At 37.0% G+C, this 25,122-nt stretch overlaps 1 protein-coding gene across 8 annotated transcripts in view; it reads right to left on the bottom strand.

The window, feature by feature from the left end:
• Nucleotides 1–25,122, bottom strand: part of SATB1 (SATB homeobox 1) — a 91,983-nt gene that overhangs the window by 41,647 nt on the left and 25,214 nt on the right. For all 8 annotated transcript variants that reach the window (XM_039706488.1, XM_039706533.1, XM_039706550.1 and 5 more), the window contains 5 exons: nt 24,479–24,655; nt 23,548–23,674; nt 22,697–22,820; nt 4,845–4,956; nt 2,066–2,520 (listed from right to left, as the gene is read on the bottom strand). In XM_039706488.1, coding sequence (XP_039562422.1) covers nt 2,066–2,520; nt 4,845–4,956; nt 22,697–22,820; nt 23,548–23,674; nt 24,479–24,655 — 995 coding nt within the window. The remainder of the gene's footprint in view (nt 1–2,065; nt 2,521–4,844; nt 4,957–22,696; nt 22,821–23,547; nt 23,675–24,478; nt 24,656–25,122) is intronic.

Below are 25,122 nucleotides of genomic sequence, written 5' to 3'. Positions count from 1 at the left end.
AGCTAACTGCAGATACTAACTTGATTACCAGAAACAATTTGTAGGATGTAGGAATACTACTCTGTGTTCTTCCAAACAGATTTGACTGAAAATTGACAAAATATATAGGTGTATTTCATATCATTTCAGGGGAATTGTTTTCAATGTTAATTTTGGTGTTTCCTCCCAGTTCTGAGTCACTCTCAGCACATTTTACCAAGCTGGTTAACCACAAAGTCTGGAAAAGAACTGAAATTTAAACAAATATTTAATAAAATTGTAGTAAGAAAAATACACAGCAATACATATTTTAATATATATTTACTGTAATAATACTAATATTAAAGTAAAGAATCAGTATTTGCACTAGAAATCTTTTTCTGCAATTGCATTCATCACATCATATTTTCTCCTAATCTGTCATATAACTTCAGTGTCCACTGAGAACTAATCATCCTTGTATTTCAGGTAACAAGTACTGCTTATGTACAAAGAAAATGCCAAAAGCTTCATGCAAAACTAGTTGGCAAAAACTGACCACTTCAGAGGGGGGAAAGTTTAAATGTGTGCTTTTAGACAAACATGAGAAAGAAGTAAATATAAAATAAACTTTATTTTCTGAATTACTTGCTTGGCTTTTTTGTCCAGGTAAGATGGCAGCTGCAAGCCACTGTAACATGAAGCTACTACTATTGCTTTCATACTTTAGAGTATTAATAATTAAATTTTTAAACACTGTATGAAAGAAGACTCACTTATTTGTACATATAACTAACACTGCCTGAACCTAACTTAATGTAAGTAATCCTTGCATGAGTTCACGTAAGCCATGAAATTTGGTATGAAAGGCCCATATCCTGAAAACCTCCTCTGCTGTAAAGAGGAAAGACACATACACACACAGAGCCCTACAGAGAATTCACACAATGACTCTACTTTCTTTTAGCTAAAGGAGGATGTAAAATATTGTAAGGCAATAGTAATTCAGAACAATTATAAATGACATGCTGATTCAAACCTGCACCAGAGCATATGAAACAGAATTTTTATTCTCTAAGCTATGCAGGGAGAAACAAAAATGTTTCAAGAGAAGCTCAAATGATGAAATTTTTTGTTCTACTATAATCTACAATGGGCAAATTGTTCCCAAAGCACATGTTTTCATTTAAAAATAGGGAACCCAAAGCAAATTTACCTATGTCTTTTTAAAATATTTCCCATTTTACAAAGTTCTGTTAAAAATATTTCATTTTGTGTTATGAGATACTTCTAAAATTTTGAGATCTTATTATTTGCATCCAATATACTGACATTTCTTCCATAATTTCTGCTTGATTAAATTCCATGCAACATGGCATTAAGTTAAATTCATAGAGCAGAATAAATTATAACAGGGTTAGCTTCTAAAACAGGTGTAAAAAATAACACATTTTAGTGTTACTTATCAGCTTTGCTAGGGCTGGCTTTTTCTGCATTGAAGAGCTGAAGTATATGTTCTGACGTGGACACCGGCAAGATCAGCAACTACTGTTTTTGCAACAAACTACAAAAATACATGAAGAGAGTAGATGATCTAGAGATAAAGCATTTAATTTTTAATCTCTTCAGAAGCCTGAAAAGATGCTATTAGGACTTTCACTGGGAAATAATAAAAATAAATGCAAGTATAGATAAAAGACCATCTCCAGTACACCTGTGAAAGAAGCCAGGTTGTTCAGTGCGTGCAGGTGGTCAGAGCGGGTACAACTCTACAACACAAAAGGCAATCTGTTGGGTGACTTTGTGAATGGCTCTGCATAGAGATGTTCACTTCCTTTACTGGGAAATTCAGCTATTCATAAAGCATCACAAGTGGAGAGGAACCATGCTTCCTGTAAGAACAGTGAATATTTCCACAAACCAGTCCTTGAGGATTTCAGTACTGTATCAACATGGACAGTGATCCTGTAAGAAAGCATGGTTCCTTCAGAGGAGCTAAGTGACACGGTAGAAATGAGAAGACAGACTTAGAAGATGGCAATTACTAATTAGAGAGAGAAAGAAGGGACTCTTAAACTAAAAAAAAAAGAGAAAAAAGACGACTGACCTGAGTTCGGTTAAAAGCCACGCGTGCAAATACTGCCTGTGAGATTCCTGCTCGTTTCAATTCATCACGGACCCACTGGTAGATTTCGGAAGACACCTCTGTGTTTGTTGAGACCTGCTGCTCCAACGGCTTGTTCATGGATCTACTGACAGGAGGAGGGTGGTTCAAGTACTGTTGGTTTAAGGACTGCTGGGCTAGAAGTCTGTTCACTGCATACTGCTGGTTCAGCAACTGGGCCATTACCAGCTGCTGATTTACCAGCTGAGGGCTAATGGGAGTAGATACAAGTCCAGGGTGCAGGTTTGGAAGCGGGGTCCGAACTGATGGTTGACTACCATGAGAAAGCTGAACAGGAGATGGAGGCTGTTCGGCTGTGTTCCCTGGGACTGGCTGCTGACCGAAGTTGACATGGTTGGCACCTTGCTGGGATAGTTCAGAAAGGCTATCCATCTCAACTACAGCAGAAAAGAAACATTGAAAAGGCCAACATCAGACTGAAAATCACAACCTTGACTGTCCTCACAAGACATGATAATAAAAATAAACAAGTGTAAAATGGTGCAATGCAACTCAACCATGAGCGGGTTGCTGCATCCCACTGTGACAGACACAGGGAACTTCAGACAAAGCAATAAACAACTGGAGATGGGGCATAGACAAGAGACAAAACCCCACTCTGTGCTGCAGATGATGCAGGCGAAACAGCAAGTGTATCTGTGCAAAGGGTAAGGAGGGCTTTTGTGGGAAAACATGTCCCAGCCGGAGAGACAGAAGCGCCTGGTGACTGGTTTTGCTCCTCCCATGAGGTCCCTGCCATGACATCTGCAGTTCCCAGCCACTGGAAATCTGTAATAAGCAGGGTGAGGTGCAGACCTCCCTATGCTCTGCTAATTTCTAGATGCTGCATCAATTGTATGGGACTGCTAGGAACTAGTATAATTTATGTAAATTACACAGATGGGCTGCTTTATCTTGCAACCATGTATGCATGGTTTTTTTCAGTGACTTGCAACATGGTTGAATTTTTTTCTTATATTAACTCATCTGTCTTTGACACACCCTCCTTTTTAAATAACAGCACAGTTTTTTAAACTACAAGAGTTCTTCCAGTTCCCCTCTTGTGCATGATTAAACAATATAAAATAACTCAAGGGTGATATGAAGGAGTCTCCTTTTTATCAGCATTTGTAACTTTTTTTTATTCTAGAGCTTTAGCAGCTCTGGTCTGGAAATAGCCTTAAGCAAATAAGCTTTATTTAAAAACCAAAAGTCCAGTATTTTCACAAAATTGTTGTAGCAATTTTTTTTTCTTATACTATAAGGCTTTTTCATTTTCAAGGCAGTATCTGAGCTTGTCACAGTAGTTATGATCTTCACTAACAGTCATCAGTGCAAGGCCACCCTTTCCTCCACAAATATCAGATCTAGATGAAGAAATTGGCACATGGATTCTCACCTGCATCCCCATCTTCCTCCCCTGTCTTATCATGGGCAGAAATTTGATAAATAAAAAGCAAGCCGGTTGTTCTGCAGAAAGTTCTGGTGTCTATAGCCTGGATCAATACCCAAGCAGAGGCTCTGCTACCCCTCACACAGGTGGCTTTGGGAGCAATACTGCCTCTTCTGCCAGCATCATTTTACACAAGAATACATAAACACACATTTTCTATTCACTGGCTTCACTGACTCCAAGTGAATGGAAGAGGAACCTGTCTTGGCAGACCGTATAAATAAAATTTTGCAGGGATTGCCCCATACATGACCACTGATGCAAAGGATGTGGGAGAGGCTGATGTGGAAAGGTCACTCTGCCCATATGGACACTCTGCTGCCTCACATATGGACCACCTGAAACCAAGTGGACTCTTACCACTAAATTTGGTGGTCTCAGAAGAAGGGTTCCATGTAGCACAGGAGGTACAAAGCAGATTAAGGAAAGAAGCTGTCTTTTTTCACTCAGGGAAAGTAGAGATCAACCCAAGTGGGCCATTCACTCGGAACAGTAATTCAAGCAATTATCACAAAAGTGATGCATTGTCTTCATTACAGCCTTAAGCTATAAAAGGCAAGGAACCCGTTTGGGTAGATGAGTGATTTTGCCTCAAATACTGAAAGCTAAGTCAAGCTCAAAATTCAATCCAAATTGAGGTCCTATTTCTCCATTCTGTTGAAATCTATGTAGAAATTTTCTGACATAAAGTGTTCAAAATTATGTGAACAGGTTTAAGAAAGATAAAAGGTATCACAGAATTGATAGATTTTTTTCTCCAAGAATATACTTGTGCTTATTACAAGAAGCAAACAATTGTCACAACCACTATTTGCTAAAATTAATTGAAATTAGGGTCCCAAGGTTAGAGAAAGATTTGAATTTATAAAATTACAGCATTCTTGCTGGAAGCTAGTAATAGCTGTAGAAGCCTGTTTCTTTAAATATACATTAGCCAGCACGAGAAAAAAAATACATACATTAAAAAATCAGTTCGTCACAGTTCCAGGAACAGGTTTTCTAAACAATTATTCTGGGTGGTAGAAGATCTCTAGATTTACAGAATGACAGCTTTACATCTCTGGCAACCCAAGTCAGCTTGGCTGTTTCAATAGCAAATATTTATTTAAATGAATTCTTTCACTATATATGTACTTTCTACATCTACTCATCAAAAGCATCCTAAACTTATCGTGAAGGGAACTGGCTTCTTATATGACTGTGACAGACCTCAATGTGACACATAATGGTATGTAACCACCATCAAGGCAATTTTTTTTTTTTGCTTACCCATCATATCTTTTGCCTTCTTGAAATGTTTATACCACCTTCCAAATTCCTGACATTTTGCTGCTGAGACATTTGCATAGTAAGTGCTGTTCACAATGGAAGAAATCATACTCTGTGTGAAAAGGGGAGAAGAAAAAAAAATCTGTAATACAGAGCAGTACAAGTCAAAGCACAAATTATTTCAATTGTTGAACCAATATATTTTTATAGTTTGAGAACCGTGTTGTATTTTAAATTCTATCATCCAAAGCCTTTTAAAAAACTCATTAATTGAGCATGAAAACAAACCAAGGTATATTGTAAATGGGAGCAAAAATAGCAGATGTACTAAGGGAAGAACAAAGTTATCGACCAAGAAACATCATGCAATGGGATGGGCTCTGGACAGAAGACGCTAATCTTGAAAGCGAATTTTGTTCATCCTATTTCTGCTTTTAAATTTGATTGACCCTTCACACACCCACACAGGCATGTAATTCCTACACTGCCATTACAAATGCAAGCAAGTGACCCAAGTTACCCATGTCCAGCTCCTCTGTGCCACTTATCACACAGTAGACACAAAAAAATCATAAGATAAAACTTTATCTGAATGACCTATGAACAGGATAAAATATGGGGTTTATAGCAGAATAAAATATGTATCTAATAACCCAAGATGAACCCTTGCTTTTCCAAAACAGGGTATTTTAAGTGATTTGCGAAAACAGGCTTATGAAAAGCTTATTGTCATGTCTAATTCTGTAACTGAATATTAGCTGTAAAATAGACCAAAGGAAGATCAAGATGATTTTTTTCTCTAAGGTTCTCGAGATATCAGATAGCTACAGTGAGAAATTTACCTTCTGCTCAGTTTTGACCAATTTTAAAATAGTGGAATTTACAATGCATAAAACTTTCAGTTCCAGTACATTCTTTCACAAATCAATTAAGACTAAGCCTTGCGAAATGAGATAATGCTCCAACTTGAAAATTCTACTCAGTATATGATGTATGAACAACAAAATTAGCAAATATAATTTCAACAGACTGAACTTTGCCACCCTTTAAATTTCTATGTGGAAAGTAGTTACTTTTGGCTTAACTACAAGAATTGTCCAGTGTATCAAAACAGCAATGACAGTCAAGAAGACAAAGCCTTGATTATTACATTTTTTCCCTATTCATCATGTAACGTTTAGATATATTTGTGCTGTCTGAAGAATCATTTAGAGCATCAACCCTTTGTTACACCAACTACAGTAGCCACTGGAAGGAAGAGCCCGGAGTAAAAATGCAAAAAATTGTTACTTTAAGTTCTTTTAAAAGGCTAGTTCAATTTCTGACTAAAAGTACCGTCCTTGCTGATCTTAGTGAAGTTCATTATAACCATTTTCTAAGGCATTGCTCAGTAGCAAGCTGTTCATGGAGGCTAAGAACTGCTAGAGTGAGGCAGCATTATTTATGCCAAATGTGGATATCCCCTACCCAATACGCAGGTATTTTAATGTTTCTCCCAATCACCAAAATTCTTGCCATTTCTTGATACTAATCTGGCATTTCTGAAACTAGCTGGAGGTCTTTTGTCAGTGGTATAAAGGGAGAGTGAAATTTTAATAGACTACCACAAGTCTAGCCTGAATAACCGGAAACAAGATCAGCTGATACCAATTCCAGTTTCCAGTATAACAGCAGTATACTTAAGGTTTAATATGTATAAAATTATCTTTAAGCTCTTTTATAGATTAAACCACCTTAAACATGGGCACATGATACATAAGTTGTGATTTTAAAAGTGCTGTGGATCTACTGGCAAATTATATGACTGCACAGACAACTGCAGAAACTGCAGATCTGTATGTGCAAAATGGGGAATTGCACCTGTCAGAGGCCATCATCCCACATCAGCTCATGTGTATTTTGTAGATGTCATTTAGACTTCAAGGTGGGTTTCTCTTATTTTACTTTGCCCCTTTCAGATGTGTTTTCCTGCCCAACTAACTTAAAGTATGAAAACACGTATATTAATTTTAGTAAATTACCTATTATTGAAGACGTTTGTCTAAGATTTCCTAGTGCTCCCTTCCATGTCATTTTACAAAAACAATACACAAATGGCATGGCAGTTTGCAACACATCCCCTGATTTTTCAGGAATATTTAATGCAGTTACTTTACAACCAAATAGAGGACTGGTCTGTTTAAGAAACACTGCTGGGAGTTTTAGCTTCTCTGACACAATGTGAATTTCAAGCTTTGATGGCTAACACTGTGATGTTACTCCTGCTCTTCAAAGTAGATTTAAAAAAAAAAAAGACAGACATTATAAACACATTTAAAAATGAAAATTATCCTGCATTTTCTTTGAGAACACTTCATGCAAACATTCAAGTGATATTACCTACGCTAAGAATCCTCATCAGGAGGAATCAATGATTTATTTACTAATTCACTGAAGGCAAAATTTTACAAGCCAGATAAAATATTATTACCTTGTTAACTCAGAAAATATCTTGACAACACTGAATTTCATTGTTTCTATTCTTTATTTATTGTCATCAAATGTGCAGTCACATCAGTGCAGAGAGATGCATTTAGCTATAGAAATTTCCTGTTGCTATAGAATTCTTGTACATTTTAATGCCAATCTACATATATAAATATCTAGTATGCTTATGACCTAAAACTTAATATTAACCCCAGGAGTTAGTGGTCTTCAGAGGTTCACTGTCTAGACTGAAGGCATACTGATGCTTTTCATATTACCTGGGTCATTACAAATGAGGAGTTTCCCATGTCTTGAATTATCAATAATCAAAATTAAATTATTCTATTTGAAGCACATCATCTCCTGGTACTACTGCACATATCCTACTTATCCGTGAGGCACAGAGGCAGATGCCCTCCCCATAGAAGGATGACGACTATAAATACATATCATACAAATATTAAAATGCATCACATGCATCACTCATTATCAGACTTATTTTTCACATGTTGCAAAGAAAATTGAGAGAACACAAAAACTGGTCACAGATACACAATCTTAACTTATCTCCTTGTAGTTTATCCATGAAAGTAAGTTGTGAGCGTCCAAGATCTCAAATTTCCCTCTTTTCCCTCTCCCTTATCTCCCTTCCCCCAACCACATCACTTGCAGTCATGTTCTGAGAATCGGGAGATCTCATCTGAAATGGTGCCACCTTCACAGAAATCCCACTATTCTGGAATGATACCATCTGCTACAGCCCAAGTGCTCTTTTTTTAGCCAAATAAGTTAATTATAATTAGGCATCCAACAACTGTGTGAAGGTAGGGGTAGAATTTGTTCTGAGGTTCAGCTGAGGTTCACCCAGTGTAGATTGAACCAAATCCCATTTTCTCTGGAAGATTAAATACCAGAGATTAAATACCAGACACCATCTTTTTCTCAAAGAAGTTGGGGAACTCCCTGGGGAAATATCATAAATCTCAAGCAGGAATCGTTTCATATGCCCATCAAATAAAACCCAATAAAATGGTAGCATCAGACACCTTTTGTTTTGTGCCAGAATCTAATGCAAGGTGCATCCTGCAAGATACGGGAAGGACCCGAGCCTTTCATGCCGGCTCGTCGCTGCAGCCACTGCTGCAGGTGCTTCAAGGGAGGCATTTCTGAGTCATTGCCTCTAACACTGCTCTTCAACCAGGTGAAGTGTTGCTCGATCATCGCTAAAAGTATACTGTTGTCCTTTTTGCAAAACAACAAAAACAATGTTAATCAGGTTAATTCAATCATCTAAACCAAAACTGTTCATGCTTTTCTGCCAAATCAACCAACCACAGCAAAATCTGTTATCAGTGATTGCTCAGCTTCCAGTCAAAAAAGCTTTTAACCCCCACAGTCCCAAAACTTCCACTAAATAACCTTAAAATTATTTTTATATGGGCAGAATAAGGTTGTTTTCATGCCTCATGAAGGGGTACTTGGGCTGCAGTATTTACACAGAGCAAATACATGCTAACAGACTTAGGAGAGAGTAACAGACACAGCAGCTTCCTAGAAAAACTCGGCTGAATTAGATATCAGGGATTCCTTTGCAATTTAAACATTTTTCTCAAAAGAAGCACTGTAACCAAAACTTATTTAGGCCTTCCAGGTTGTTTAACTAGGAAAAAAAAAAGTGAGCTTTTTCGCAACTCATTCATTGGTGTTTAAAGCTTCAAGCCTGCTCAGTGGAAGGGGCAAGGGCTACAACAACTTATTTACACAATTATCTAAATACGATTAAACAGCTGATGGACAAATATTAAACTGGAAAATGTATAGTCATTTCAGCTTAATGTAATCCCCTTTCTGTAAACACCCAAGATGATTTTTTTTCAACCAGAACAGTCCTGACATCTCATAAGCCTAAGGGTGAATAGCAAGAGATTGTTTTTGATAGTTATAAATATTCAAAAGACATGCAGACCATCTGCTTTCATAATACAGGTAAAGCAAGACTGAAATGGTGACTGCTGTATAAAAATGGTTCTTTTAACAAAGTCTTCCTCTTCTCGAAAACTATAAAGACAGATGTCAAAAACTGTTTACACAGGGTAATCAGGAGCGTGCAAAATGTAATATTCCTTTTACACACAGTGCTTGCTAAAGAGATTTTTTTTTCTTTTTCTTCCCATCTGTGTGTTGCAACACATTTCTACAAGTTAAAAACATTTTTTCAAACAGAGATCTCATGAATACCCAAAAACATGCTATCTGGTTTCTGAATGCTAATTAATTTCAACTAAGGAATCTGATTTTTTTTTTCTGTAGAAAGGAATGCATGCTTTTGAAATGGAGTATTTCAACAATGACAGACACTGAAAACAGAACACCCCACAAGTTTAATTTTGCACTAGTTTGACACTGGCTATTTTCACAACTGTTTTACATTCAAACACGCATCTGCTAAATCTGGCTATAAGACAGGCAGCAACTATCCTCTCACTTTTCAAATGAGATTTTATTTACGTTTTACTATTTATCAAGTTTTTCAGTATAAAGCCTTGTAACAACATAATGGTTTTCTAAAGTGGTAAGTAGAAGATACCTCATCTTACAAGCAGAGTATGAACAGTGCTGCCCATAAACCCTACAGTCAAATTTCAGAGCTGAAACAGTAATCTTGACAGTACCCTTTTAATGCATTATATTAATGGTACAGAGGCGTTAAGCACCTTTTTTATAATTCTCAATAAAATGAACATTTACTGAACAATCTGTCAAACCACTGGCTCCATTTTTTAAAGCCAAACTTTTAAGACTCTATTCTATTTTGTCTCACATAAATCCTCTGCTTTACATCCCTAGACACCAGCAAGGAGGCATGTTCCAATGCTGCAAACTTAACATGCTTTTAAAAAAAAAAAGTAAAAGAGAAAATCGATGAGCCTTTGTCCCTAGACCTAGTTTGAATAGTGAAAAAGTTGCAGAACAGAACTTAAAGATTTAGGGGCAGATGGAGGGGGGATCTTTTCATAAAGGACAGAGGAACTTTGTTTCTCCTATTCTAGTCACTATCAGTGGCTTTTGTTTGCGTGGAAATAGCAAGCATCAATTCTAACAGAAGCCGAACTCTTATGAGTGCTTATTTCTCAGGAAGCTCCATGTTAACCTTTTTTCAAATGAGAAGGGAACATTCAAGCCACAACCAGATAACACAAGATTATCCCCAAATCAAAAGATTTCAGCCCGCCTTAGCCTATGCCAGCTCACGTACTGCAAAAACCCAACCAGAGCAAAATGTCGTTCCTAGTGTTCTGGCATGGCAGAGAAATATCATCTGCCATTCTGAATAAAAGCAGACCAAATATATCCAGCCACTAGCTGGTTTTTGGACAAGAAATCCTGACATGGACAGTTTAACAGCATACAAAGAATTATGTTAAATTCCTTGGTCCATTAGCTTGAACTATAGCAAATAATGCAATGGAATTTGCTGTCATATGCCCTATAAACATGTAGGATCAGGGAAAAACCCACAGATGGACAGAGAAGAAAAAAACTTTTGTTTGTGCCTTTGGCATTGCACTTGGATGGCTATCTGACCTCCATACTGTTGCCAGGGTCAGGAGAATAAGGATCTGCATGGCAAATGCTGGTCATATAAGTTAAAACTGAATAAAAGGCAGATTTACAGTGAAGGCATAAGCTTTTCTTCCAATACATCATATGCCTTTCCTCCTTTCTCCTATCCTTGAAAAACTGAAATTATCTCCTCCTCCTTTTCTGTCTTATGTTGTCTTTAAGTATTATAAATGTATGTATTAATGTAAACATAGAGCTACATTGGTGTAATGAGGGAAGATATAAAACTAAAAGAACCCAAATTATATATACATATATACACATATATTTATATATGGATAGAAATATACCCACACATGGGAAGATTTTGAAAATCAGAAATGAGGATTCAGCATCTGAAGGAACTGATCCTTGCACTATTTTTACCATGCTGTAATGTAAATTCCCAGTTGCTGCATGACAGAGCAGCATTCTCCCAATGTTTTCTGAGCATCTCCCACTGATGGATATAAATAAAGCTCAAATAAAAAGCTGCTTCCCAAGATACTACTCTTACATATACAAAGGTTAAAAGCTTAAAAGAGAGAAAGATAGGTAGGTGGGAAATGTTAATTCAGATTTGAAGAACTTCATAACTGCGTTACAAGCTTCATGGCACAGTGCCTTAGACTAAAAAAAAAAAAAAAAGAAAGAAAATGAAGTCACAACCTCAACCTATAAAAGATAAGGAGACATAACGCATTTTTGCATTTTTGTCTTCATTGTCAGATGTCCAACACAAATCTTTTTAAGAATCCTGATTTTACTGCACACGATTTGTAAATGGCAGATACTTAGAAGTAAAAGCCCTGGCTAAACCCTTCCTAAAAACAACTTGGATAAAATACAGAATGCAAAATTACCAGTATTTAATAAGTTAATTCTTGGTTTACTTCACAGAATGAAAATTAAATTGAGGGGTGAGTTATTACACCCCAAGATTTTGATTATGCAAATGCCTTTGCCAGCAGAGCTCTGAAATTTGAGAGCTGCATGAGTAAGAAATGTGCTGTCCATTTCAGCCAGGAATCCATTTGAAAGTGCTGCTATGAAATTAATAGATTACTTTAAACTTCTCTTTCAGCTTAAGCTGGGGATGCATGTTTTCAGGAGCTCTCCCCATTGGTGCCCACCACAACACTATCTTGGGGTGTACAGACAGAATTTCTGCTGGATGAAGACAAACCCAGAAACCATGCTCCAATTTGGACTGGACTTTAGGTCCACAGAACCAGAATTAAGCTAGTCCACAGTAAGATACATCCCTCTTCACCAGTTCTGTGTGGTGATAGCCTCAGCCTCTCTCCAGAAGGCTGCTGTTCCTACACTAGGCTATGTACTACATGAAGCCTGTGCACCAGCAGTCACCTCTTCTTGGGATGGAATGAATGGGACTAGGGGAAACTAGAAACCAAGAGGACAATCTGAATAATCCAAGATACAAACTAGCATTTCTTGTATGTGAATAAAGAGGTAGGTGGGGTCCTGGAGACCTCACAGACTGGTTTGGTGAAAATATGAGACACCTTCAGCATTCCTCTCTGGTGGATTGCTTTTCTTTCCAACCACTCAGTTCCAGCCAGGTCACAGTACTTCTGCCTTGTTTCCTATCTGGGATGCTAGTCCCAATGAACATGCTTTCAAATACTAACCTAATGGAAATGCTTTGTGTGATACAAGATATTTTAGACCTATTAATGCATTAAAGTTAGCTTCCTGTATACTAGAATTTTCCACAAACCTGCAGTATATACATACTCCTGATAGAGATGTTGATAACTGCGCTATTTTCACTCAGCCACAATGTTTGTTTTCATTTTAGTTTTTTGCTTAATATTAACCACCATGTTAAGGAAGATTTCCTTTCTGGGAAATAGGACATGATTTTCAGCAAGTCTCTTCTCAGATTCCACTGTTCTGCTAAGCAAAGCATCAGATGTCTGGCATGAAGTTGAGCCCTAAGGCACAATGTCCAGACAAGAAGTCATCAGACTCAGTAGCACTAACAGTTGTCTTGCTGAATTTCTTTTGGTGTTAAGGATAAGCCTTTCCTTTGATCTCTTTTCCATTTTCTACATAAGTTTTTGCAGATTTTTAAAATCAAAAGAGGCCATTTTGAGCATCCATTTAGGAATCTATACAAAATGAGACCCTAGAACTTCATCCAGCAATTTCCCAGTTCAGCCAAGTTACCAGTGGCTGAGCTAGAGAAATCATCAAGTATTTATCTGAAGACTTCTTGTGCTGGATCTTTCATCACATCCATTGTAATCTCTTTCTGTAACCTCTAAATGTACCTTTCATGTACCTTTTTTCTTTCTTTTTTTAAATGTATGACTAGCTTTTTGAACTTCATTGATTTCTGCTCCTAGCGAGTGCATTTCTCATGCCTCTGATTGCTTCCTTGAATACCCCTCTAGTGCCAAATGTAACATCCCTTATCTATCCCTTTGTTTAAATGGTTAAGTCTCATTTCTACTGTTTCACGTCACATGCCTCTTTATGAACCACATGTACGTTTGATTATTCTTAATCATACAGACCCAAATTCTATGAGGGATGTGCTGCTAAAAGCACACAAACACACTTCTTTCTGTACTGAGAAAAACATTAAAATTTGTCAGGAGAAAAGTAATTTGTAGTATGAAATTCACTATGGATTCTTAACTTTTGCTACATAAAATTGTAAAGGTGACATTGTAAGCAGCTATGTTAGCCAAGGTATTAGTTTTGCCTCTGTGTTACTATTTTTCACTAGCAAGAGTTTGTGAAAAGTGTAAATGCTCTGAAGAATTCATAAAAAGATCCAAGATTCAATGAAGGTATCTCAAAAGAGAAATGTTCCAGCTAGCTTTCCATGAGGAATATGTATGTGCACTTTAGGGTTCTATTTACTAAATTTTTCTTGAGTAGTCATTGCATTAACATTAAAATATATAAATTTAAAAAAAAAATTAGCAGAATTAGACTTAGCACACAAAGATCCTCCTTACAAGAAACGCAGAGTAAGGAACACACATTTAGGAGCTCAGAGATATGCAAGCTGGCACATATATCTTGGTGGAATTTTATTGTGATATATACACATAAATACATACACAACTTTTAAAATTCTAAGGAAGTCCCAATATACTGATTCAAATACAAACACCACAGGTAACCTTACGGAGCTCAACTCTCTCTGGCTCCGGAAAGGCCATTGATACCAATGTCCTTTGCACGTATCTCAGTTTTTCATCATCACAAAACCCATCCTTCTCCCTGACAGTTTACTGTATATTATCAAATGCCTTGGAATGGAGGCACAGCCCCTCTTCTGGTGCAAGCTTATAGAGGTACTGCAGTTCTGAGTGTACGAAATCTTAGTACTTAAAAAACAAAATAAAAATAAGTGAGACAGGTGTGTATGAGGAGAACGTTTCATCCTTTCCCACCTCTGGGGAACAGGACTTTCCCTTTTGAGCAGTTCACTTCATGGCTTTGAGTGAGGCACATATGAGGCTGCTACTGTCCTGAAAAACCTGTCCTCTGATCACTACTGCAAGACATCAGCGGAATCTGATACCGTTTGTGCTGCTCTTAAGGAAGTGTCCAAGGAAAGACAGACAAAGCTCACCCTTGCCTTAGGGTTCTCCTACCATGGTTCTTGGATATAAAAAGGAAGAACTTAATCACTAATTAAAAAAGAAAAAAAGTGGTGATGGTAGGGAAGCAAGCTTTCAGAGTTTTGCTCAGTCTGAGAAACTCATCTCTTTTCTTCTAAGTTATGATTATAGTGAAGGCATGCAATGAGTCCGGTCTGACAAGCTGAGAGTTGCATGTCTCTAAACACTGCCTCTCAACAAGTGGGTCCTGTTTGCTTTTGCTCCTGCCACGTAAAAATTATTACCAATGCAAGTAATTTTTCCCTGGCTCATCTTTATGCCTACACCCCTGCGTCCCCTAACACAGATGTACCTCAGCTTCAAATCTGCTGACAGTGACGCTACAGCACCTACAGAATTTGCTCAGCTTTTGGGTAGGTTTTATAACCCTGTGCCTCCCACCACTGCTAGTAATAACAGAACCAGTCAGAGAAGGTCTCTGCAAACCAGTCACAGCAGTGATTAAGATGTAGACATACGTATCTCCTTGCCCTTTAAATAGAAGGCTTAATTGGCGATGTGGATCGCAGCTTTCTAATGGACAGAAATTAAACTCCATTTAATTCCTGAGCAGACACTTTCAATGCACAAGGTTTACCACACATTTGGAGTGGGGAGGGAGGGGGGAAGGAAGGAGCCGCATGCACAACTCTCTCTACCTCTGACAATCACTGAGGAAAAGCAACATGAGGACCAGAATGGCGTAAGTGTGGCAGGTGTGAATTGACCTGCACTGGCAAAGCTGCGAGCTGGGAAACTTGCAAATCACATGATTGTGCAATACTTGGCTCCAGTCAGTGCTATCGTGTTCTTTATTAAAAAAAAAAAAAATCTTAAAGACATGTACATCAAGTTAAGGGATTAACTGTCAAGTGACATTACCGAAAATAGAGACAATATATTTCTTTATTGTTAATGAAATTCAGTTAAAAGTGAAGGAAGTGATAAAGAATGTACTGTTTTGTAATGTATTTTACATAAGAACGTAATATAGAAAGGGAAGTGCAATTAAATCTTAATGTGGACTTTTTTATTTTTAGTTTATCATCTGGTTTACATTTTGAGCCCCTTTGCAGCAGTAAATTATGCTGGTATTTCTTAGGGAATAACTGCCATGTTAATTTAGTTTAATAAAATAACTGTCAGAAAAGGGGGAAAAGAAGCAAGAAAAGACAGTACCCCACCCCCCCGCCTTATCTTTAGCTAAGTATTCAAATGCTTTCTATATGAATTGTCCGTGGTCCAACTCCAGTACCATGTAATAATACAATACATTACAACACAGTACAATACAATCTTGGGTTTCTGTAGCGCCCTTCATGCAAGCATCCCAGGGTGCTTTACAATCATTATGAGTTAAAATTAAAACTGAAGCACATACAATTCCTAATAGAATCATTTTAAAAATGCTAAACAGAACAAATAACTTTTAAGTCTAGATTTAAAAGTCCCAACAGCCAAGCTTTCCTTACTTCAATTGGCAATGAGTTCCAAAGCTAGGGAGCAAAGCGACTAAAGGCTCTCTCATGTTATGTTAAAGGATCTCTCATGTTGTTTATACTTGTGCAGAACTCCACAGCCAAAAATTTGCCAATGAGAAGAAAAAAAAAATTATTTGCAATCTTGCTTTAAAGAACACTGGAGAAGTGGTTTGTTAACTCTCTAATAAAATTATGGAAAAAAGAAATGAATCAGGGTTAGCACTTGGCTGTGACTGTGTTAAGAGGTATGCAAGAAACACGAACGAATACGAATGAATACAAAATTCTGTAAAAGTGTATCACTTGACTGCCTCTTAAACCACTAAACCAGAAGAAAAAAAAACCCCAAACAAAAAACCCCATAGTTATGTGTATATGTGTATTTACAAAAAGAAGAACATCACTACAAATATTTAAAATGCAAGTTATTCTATATACCATTCTCAGGAACACTGAGTGAAAACAGAAGTCAAGTAGGTCTCAGTTCTACAATGCATGCATGCTTTAGGAGGAAAACATATCAGAAGAAAACAATCTGTGTTCCTTTTTCATCTTGTAACTTCCCTAAAATTTGAAGTCCATATGATACAGATAATCATTCACGTGACACAGTTCTCAGAATTGCCAAGATACAAGCAAAAATGGTTGGTATCCAAAGTGGGACACACAGTCCCAAAAAAGCATTAATTTTGTACTTTTCACAAGAGAGCCTGGTGGAGGACAGGTGCTTATAACTCCTGATTTTAGGAGTGTAAAAAACAAAACTTAAAAAATTAAACAACAACAAAAAAACCCCTCAACACTAGCATCATTCCTCTCTTGGACTCCTCCACTTTTCAGAAGCAGATCACATTACAGCACAGATACCAAGGGACATGCTGACACCTTACAGACACTCCTGAAGTGAGACACTGCATTTATTCGAAGAACAAAACATGTTTTCCCCCCTCCTCCCACAATAATTTTAGGCCTCATAACTGTTTTGGAAAGTGACTTTACATCCTTGTTATATTTCATTCTAATAACGAGGCAGAAAAAAACAACTATCTATTTTCACCTTTAATAAGGTGCTGCGCAGATAAAACAGTTGCAGATAGACTGGTGTAGCTTTAACACTGACAGTGTTTAGGTGCATCTAAAGAAAATAAATCAATGAGCAAATGATCAGTCAATTGAAAGGCTGAGTACCCTGTGAATGTCCTCACACAGCTCTACCCAAATACCTACTACACAAATCTTGCTCATCCCGTCAGCAATAGGCTCTGCAGTGCCCATTCTATCTGGATGACTAAAAATTCTAGGCACAAAATTTAATAGTTAATTGCAAATGCTTTAAAAATCCAGATACCATGTCAGCTTGAAGAGACATCACAGTGAATGCTCTTGAGCAACTGGGGGGTAGGTTGAAAATCCGTGCCTGCCAAAAGCTGAGCCCAGGCCCTCAAGGATTTACTTCCCCGAAATAATTAATGACATCTTTAAAATCTAAAGTACAGTAACTTCTAAAGCAGAAAAAAAACCTGCATTCCTTACTCAGGTTATTAATTATTGGGGGAGGGGAGGAAGACAGAAGAGACTTACAAGCAACAAAGAAATCCAAGGACTTGATCTCAGGTCTAGGCAGGTAAAATTGAAAGGGGAGGGGGCAAAAAACACCTTTTGGTTTAGTAAAGCATGAATCAAAATCTGCTCATAAAAAGTATATATTTTGGCAACTCTTAACAGCTCATTCCTTGATTATCTATAGGTACAGAAATTTTAATTTTAGCAAACACAACTTTTTTTGTTAGGATTTTGGAAGGGTGGATGAGAGCAGCAGTGTGGAATTGTGAGAGGATTTCTATTGAGCTGCGTATTTGCTGTGATGGCCAAGTGCTTTCACATCAGGTGAACTGAGAAACACTGATGTTCCAAGAAAGCTTTCTGTCTGTTGTCTCTGCCAGATCATATAGAGTCTGAACGAAACAGCAAGCAAATTCAGGGCAGGGTATCTGAACAGAAAAGAAAGTATATGATCTATACTGGGCCCATGTCAGGTGAAGAGAATCATTCACTACAGCATGAAAGCTTGTTAAAAATGCAGTCAGGATAGTTATATTTGTCACAAGTGCAAAGCTATGCAGACTTGGGTATCGTACCAGCACTTGTACTGTGTGTGCATACGTTTCATGCAATGCAAGCATACATCCCTCTGACTGAAATAACGCTATTCCCTTATCACCAAGAGCAAAATTATGTAAATGACATTACAGGCGGGGGAAGGGGGGAACACACAAATATCTTCCAAAAATTTCAACATAGTCTGTAAACTACTATGTCCCTAAGTATCACAGCCTCTGGATATATTGTTTTGAAATACTGCGTGTCCCCTACACAAGATTTAACAAAAAGCCATTGAGATTTGAGATTCTACTCTATATCAGGCCTGGAATTTCTCATCTATAATGTACTGACTCATGGTTGTCCTGAGAGTCAGACTAGATACAAACAGTCTTAAAGGATGAGCAAAAGGGAGGGGAAAAAAATCCCCAACCAAATACCTTCATATTTCAGGATACTACGGGATAAAAAAGAGAATACCTTGTTTCAGAAGTGCTTTTGCAGTGGTTTGTTAGTGCCTGTTTGTGAATACTAACAACAATCATTTAAAATATCTTTTTGCAGAAAAAAAAAATCAGGCAAGATAATACCAGTAGAAAAGTCAATGTAATTTGATTGTTGCCATATTTTTAAAGCAGTGCCCTGATACTAATTAATCTCTACAATCTCATCATTTAGTAGGTGACTTGTTATCATCTTTTCATGGAAAAGTTTACAGGAACTCAAGATAAGGGATACATCTAAATGTTCAAAAGTACACGGTGGGTTTGTTCTAGAATTATCAAAAGGATTTCCTGTCCTTTTCTTAGACCAATACCCAATGTTGCTCTTCTCTTCCTCATAAAAGTTGATCAAACTATATATATCATACTTATATACATATAAATACACAGAGAAACAGAGAAAGATGTAGTAATTCAATAGGAGCAAAAGAGGGAAAAACCCCTTATTAATATTGGAATAAATATATAATACAATAATATTCCAGTTATTAACTGTGGAAGTAAGAAGAAACTTCTGCACTAAAAAACAAAACAGAGCAAAACTGTGAAAGTGAAGTATGAAAATGCTAAGACTAAGGCAAGACATTGAAGGACAAGCATTAAGTAAGTAAATGCAACAGAGCTGCCTGCCTGCCTGATCACTTTAGAGCAGCTCCCAGAAGGCTGAAGTAGAGTAGAGCTTCTGTGCAAGGGTTTGGAAATAAGAATTGATGGTAGAACAATTTCTTTACAACCCTTTGGAGACTGAAGAGCCAAAACAGGAGGGAAATGAGATCTAGGCCACTCGTGAGATAGACCAATTTAATGGAATGCACAAGACGGCCCAAAATTGAGCCCTAGATTAAATTCCAAGTTACCTTCCCCATCAAAAGAGGTCTGGAGAGGAAACAGAAATGAAGCAAGCTGTGTGTATCAAATGCAAAAAGTCTTTCAGCCGGCATCTGTACATGCTGCCAGTCTCTAGCAATAAAATCTGCAAACCTGATGTAAAGCATGAAAATATGCACTTTAGTGCATAATTCAGAACAGGCTTGGGTTTTCCATGCAAAATTTGAAGTGTCCTTTTACCTTGACTGCTTGATACCAAAAATTTGAGGCTAAATGTCTGAACGGCTGTTTGCAATTCCACAGCAATTCAGAGGCGTGCGTTTGCTTCTGGCCGTCCTAAGCACTCCAAGTCATGTTGACAGGGATTCCCCATGATGTGGGTTCATACACTGAGCAATAAAACTGACCTTCAGGGGTGGCCACACAGGCACAGAGTGAGAATTACAGTAGCTTCAAAAAGGACCATGTATTCAACTGTCCTAACGACAGCAAGTCACAGTGGTATTTTATCAAGAAAGGCATGAAGAGTTCATATCTTTACACCTCAAGGTTGGACAAGAAAATAAATGGCTAAAAAATTAAAAATAAAACCAAACTACTCTAGCAAGTAATACGGTTAAGTATTCAAGACTCTATAATTGAAACAGACTGGTTCTCAAAGTTTTGTTCTTTGTATTTTCAAGTTATTAAATATGTCTGCACTATAAAATAGTTGGCTTGTTTTTAGGTTTTTTTTCAGTATATAGAACGCCAGTATTCTGAACAAATATGAACAATTCTTTAATATACAAAATGCAACATTGCTTCAGAAAATACAGTAACTCTAAGTGAAAATGGGACTTCAGAGATGCCATGCATTGAGCACAGCGGCTTAATTACTTTAAAGCAAGTCCTTCCATACCTACACAAAACAGAGTATTACTAATGACAGTGACAGAAAACGATAACTACTCTCGTTTCCACTTTGAGTCATTTTTCTGTGGTTAATAAATTATATCCATAACAGTGTTAATAAGTTATGGTACGGTGTCACTGCATTAGTTTGCATTTATGATGAAGCACTTCATATGGGATTACCTATACCCATGGAAGAACATAACAGTAGAGAGCTCTTCTCTGCTCTCAGAAGGATTTCTTATGCTGGCACTTTGATGGATCCCCTAAATAAATGCTGTCTCCTGACCTCTGCCTTCCTCTTACTTCTCACCTCTGCTGCAGGAGCACGCTATGGCAGGGCAATTTAAAAACTTTAGTACCTTTAATAAAACACTGGCATACTTAAATCAGTGCCCTTTCCATAGGAATGATATACAAGGAGTTAGAGATGAGGCAAATACAGGAAGTATTCTGATCAATTTACTCATATGAAAAGGACACTGTCCGATCAACTCATCTTCCCTCTAGCTCCCAAAGGAAAACAAGAAGACTTAGACTGACTGATGGGCTCTTGATCAACTACTGTAAAAGCTTGTTTTTCCTAAAGTTAAGAATAAATAAATGTGCTTTAAGCTTAATATGATTTGGTTTTTAAAGAAAAAAAGAAAAGCAGAAGCTATTTAATTCTTGCAACCCAGCTATGGCAGCACTGGTGAAGATAGAGATGGCAACAGTAATAAGCAGACTTTTAAAAACAGAAAGAAGCTCCTGGCTTTAAGGATTCTTTTACAAATAAAGAAATACAAACCAGTAAACAAACCGTCCCAAATCAGAGTTCTGTAGTGTGGAGTTTTAGTCATCTCAAGCATTAACTTGAAAAGCTGCTATTAAGAAAAATGTTTCTTTGTTCATTAAAGTTATTACATAAAAATTCAGTATCATTTAAAAGAATTTTTTTATAAGAATGTAATTATTGAGTTGTCTCCTGTATCAGGATACTTTCTATAGTAAAGCATTCCTTTTGAAAGCTTTTTCCTGTTTCATATATACAGAAACTCCTTTGTGAAACACGAAGTTCAAATAGAAAAGAAATATTCTACCCCAATAGAAATTATTTGCTTTCTCTCAGTATCAAGTAAAAAGTAGCACTATTAGATTAAAATGGAGAAAAATCCCAAGTTATCTGCAGCCTCCATAAGCCAGCAGTGCAAAAGCTCACATGCTTTTACAGTAGGTACATACAAGATAACTTCATAGACATATTACTGGAATGGTTTGCAACCGGTGAAGATAATTTTGATTACTTCCACTTCAAAACTTCCTATATTGGAGCCACATCACTGAAAACAATCTAACCGTAGGGGAAAAAAAAGTGATGGGAAACAAGTCTGCTAATCTCCTCATGAAAACTAGACAGAGGAGGAGAGTAGTCTCTTGTAGATTAACTGAAGTCTTTCAGAGACAAAGACTCCAGTATTCTAAGCAAGAGAAATAAAATCCCTATAAAAATACCTTGACTTAATTTCTCTCCCTCCCTACCACAACTAGCATCATTTATTTGTATACTGCATTTGTCTCGACTGCACCACAATGAAATGCATTTTAAAATTTAAAAGGTAAAAAAAATACCATGTTCCCACCACAGCATCATTGGACACCATACTGCATAGAAAAATGAGTCGTGCCTTTGCAGTAATTTGACAAGAGAAGAACAAAAAGAATGGCAAAAATAGAACAATACAACTAAGGCTTGAAGAATGCATCGGTTCAATGTTTAGCAATGCATAAATTGAGGTCTCATTTTTGTTTAGGTATATTTTGATTAGAACTAATAAATGCCTGATTTTCCTTTGGTTCTTTGCAACAACAACATATCACCCAAAGAGCTTTATTCTTTATTCCCTTCTCATATATCATGCCAAAGACTGTCTCAGTTTACGAATTAGCATTTAAAACTACTGTAGGTTATCTAACAAGCATTCAGACTCAATAGTACTTTTGACAGCAGTAAGTAAAGAGCCTTTTAACATCTTGAACACATGTGCTTGAAAAAAGTAGTTGCATCAAAGCAGTTCAAAGACTGCAGACAAAAACCAGTTAAAATCCAGTTTGCTGCAAGACAATTTTAGTGTGGTGTAAACAACCTTTCACGACTCCCCATGGGAAATGTTGTAAGACTATGTTCAAAATGAATCAGGCATATTTATAAAGATCATGAAGTGGTCAAATGCATTTGCATTTTTGGCAGATCCACTCCACGGATACTACTTGCTACAGTCTGTAGAAATCTCAAATCTCACATCAGCGTTGCCTATAGTGCTTTATTATTTATTACATGTTATGCTAAGTACCTGCGAAAGGGGACATTCCTTGGCCAATGAACTCTGGTTCATATCCTTCAGTAAGTCCTTCAGAGCATTTCTTACTGTTGTGTGAGACCATTGTTCAGGAGGCAAGTCTTCTAGTTTAGGGCAACTATTTGAAACACAGATTAGAAAAGGGATTATTACAAGATTGCATCCTGCTGCAGAACATTCCTTTAAGACAGACAGATTTCATTTTGCGCATCAAGCAGATGCATCTGGAGATTGCTCTCGGTCTCCTGATTGTTCCGATTAGTTAATTACTTTATACAACACATCTGCTGTATTGATGCATGAATTATACATCAGCTGCATGTGGCGACTATTTTTTCATGTTACTTCTACCTTCCTGCTCTGATGCGCTTGGTAAAACAATTTAAGGTGTAATGCTTTCTCACGACTGATCATGAAAAGCATTAATATATTAACCATTTTTTCTTTTTTGTTGCCGTGAAATTTAAGAACCTAGACAGCAACAATAAGTGCGAGCAAGTCATTCTTTTACAAAATGCACACAGATGGTACTGTTCATGATATGCAAAAATATTTTTCTCTTAAGTAAACTTTATGTAAAATGCCTTCTTGTAATGCATCATTTAATTGACTAAAATGCAATATAGTTTTAATGAGATATCCAAAGAAAATCTATGTATCAGAGCTATAAAAGTTTTCTGCAATAGTATACTGTAAGTTAAAGAAGAATTAGAGTAACTAAAAAGGAATTTAGGCAATCCTTTGTACCTTGAGCAAAAAGCACAGTGGGAATTAAATACAAGCAATATTAACAGTTCAGAGCAGACAAGTAAGAGTTCACATCCTAGAACTGGTATATGACTTACCTGTGTAACTGGATTTTCAGTGTGACCACATGATACACGTCTTGCAGCATGTCTGCTACTGTAGCATCAGGGGCATCTGTCACATAGGAGAGTGGAACTGGATTCCACTTCCCAACCTGGATAAGCCCTGCAGGATTGTAATTTTCGGAGGGCAGGGGGAGTGGGCAAGAAGGGCAGGAAAAATTGAAAAAAAGTGATTTACCTAATTCCTAGGGGCAAAAGAAATATCTGATTTTAACAAGATCACCACCTTTGTTTCTGACCTCTTAAATCTGGCAAAACAAAAGAACACCCCCCTCTCCCTCCAAAAACCCCCACCCACACACCACCAAGGATAGGCCTTATCTATATTATGAAATTATACAAATGCATCGCAGTAGAGATTTTTTTAATATGTACAGAACTATATTTTCCTAAGTTCCCGCGAATTCAATAGGACATGATAAAATAGTTAGCATTCCTCTTAACAAAATAGCAAGAATTTTGCAATGCAAGAATTGAGCACAAAAAAAATTACTTTGCAGTCTACAAAACCATCAGGAACAAAATAAAAGAAACAGAGCTGGATATTCAGTCATAAATGCAAGTTGACTCTCAACAGTCCATCTGCTCAAATATGCTTTACACTTCCTTGTGGATCCTCAGTGGAGCAGATTATTAAGGTCAATAAGCATACTAATGATTCAGTTGAAGTCTTTTTTCTTTTTTTAAAAAAAAAAAAAGAAAAAAAAAGGAATTTACCTCCACATTCCCCATGAACAAAATGTGAACTAACTAAATAAAAACACATCAAGGAAAAAAATACAGACATAAAATCAGCAAGAAGTCTAAGAAGTAAAACCTGCATTGCATTCCTGAAAGAAATCCTGCCCCTCCCCCAAGACCCCACAAACAAACACAATTCATTGTACAATTTCATAATCTTATTTACCTTTTGCTTGGGCAGCAGAGCTGTGAGAATATCCAAGAGATAGCAATGCCATTTCAATCAGCTGGTTGAAAAGCATATCCTTCCTCACCAACACAAATTCTGCATGCTCCTCCTTAGAATCATACTCAATGGCATTTTCATAATGTTCCACTACACAGAAAACTGGAAGCATACTTCCTATTAAAAAAATGAAATTTAAGATATTAAACTTGAGTTATAGTAGAGTAGGTGGGTCTGTACAGAGTTATGTAAATAAAACCTGTATGAACAGGCAGAGGAGGCATCAAGAATCATCACAAATATTTGATCAACATATTCCCCGAGACCTTTCCCCTCACCCTCCCCAAAAAACAGAAAGTTCCACAAAACATACATCTCCCTGAAAGGAGAAATGCAAATTCATCTCCCTTGATCAGATGCAGATTTAAAGAATTACCTTCTATAGAAATAACAAGGTTGACTGAAGAGAAGTTGATTCTCTCTGTCCTGCCTGATTTGTTGTGAGTAGCAGGCAGCATGTGAACCTAAATACATACTGCAGATGTCTTCACTGTAAGCCATTTCAGTACCAGCCACATAATTTTGTTTGTTAACATTAAAACTTTCTTAGTCCTGCCAAAAATATTTAATTGGTTTCAACATCA

Source organism: Passer montanus, unplaced genomic scaffold (genome assembly GCF_014805655.1).
Source record: "Passer montanus isolate IOZ18808 unplaced genomic scaffold, ASM1480565v1 scaffold10, whole genome shotgun sequence".
In the NCBI taxonomy this organism is placed as follows: Eukaryota; Metazoa; Chordata; class Aves; order Passeriformes; family Passeridae; genus Passer; species Passer montanus.
The sequence above is the reverse complement of the archived record's forward strand: the minus strand, read 5'-3'. Positions and strand labels throughout refer to the sequence as shown.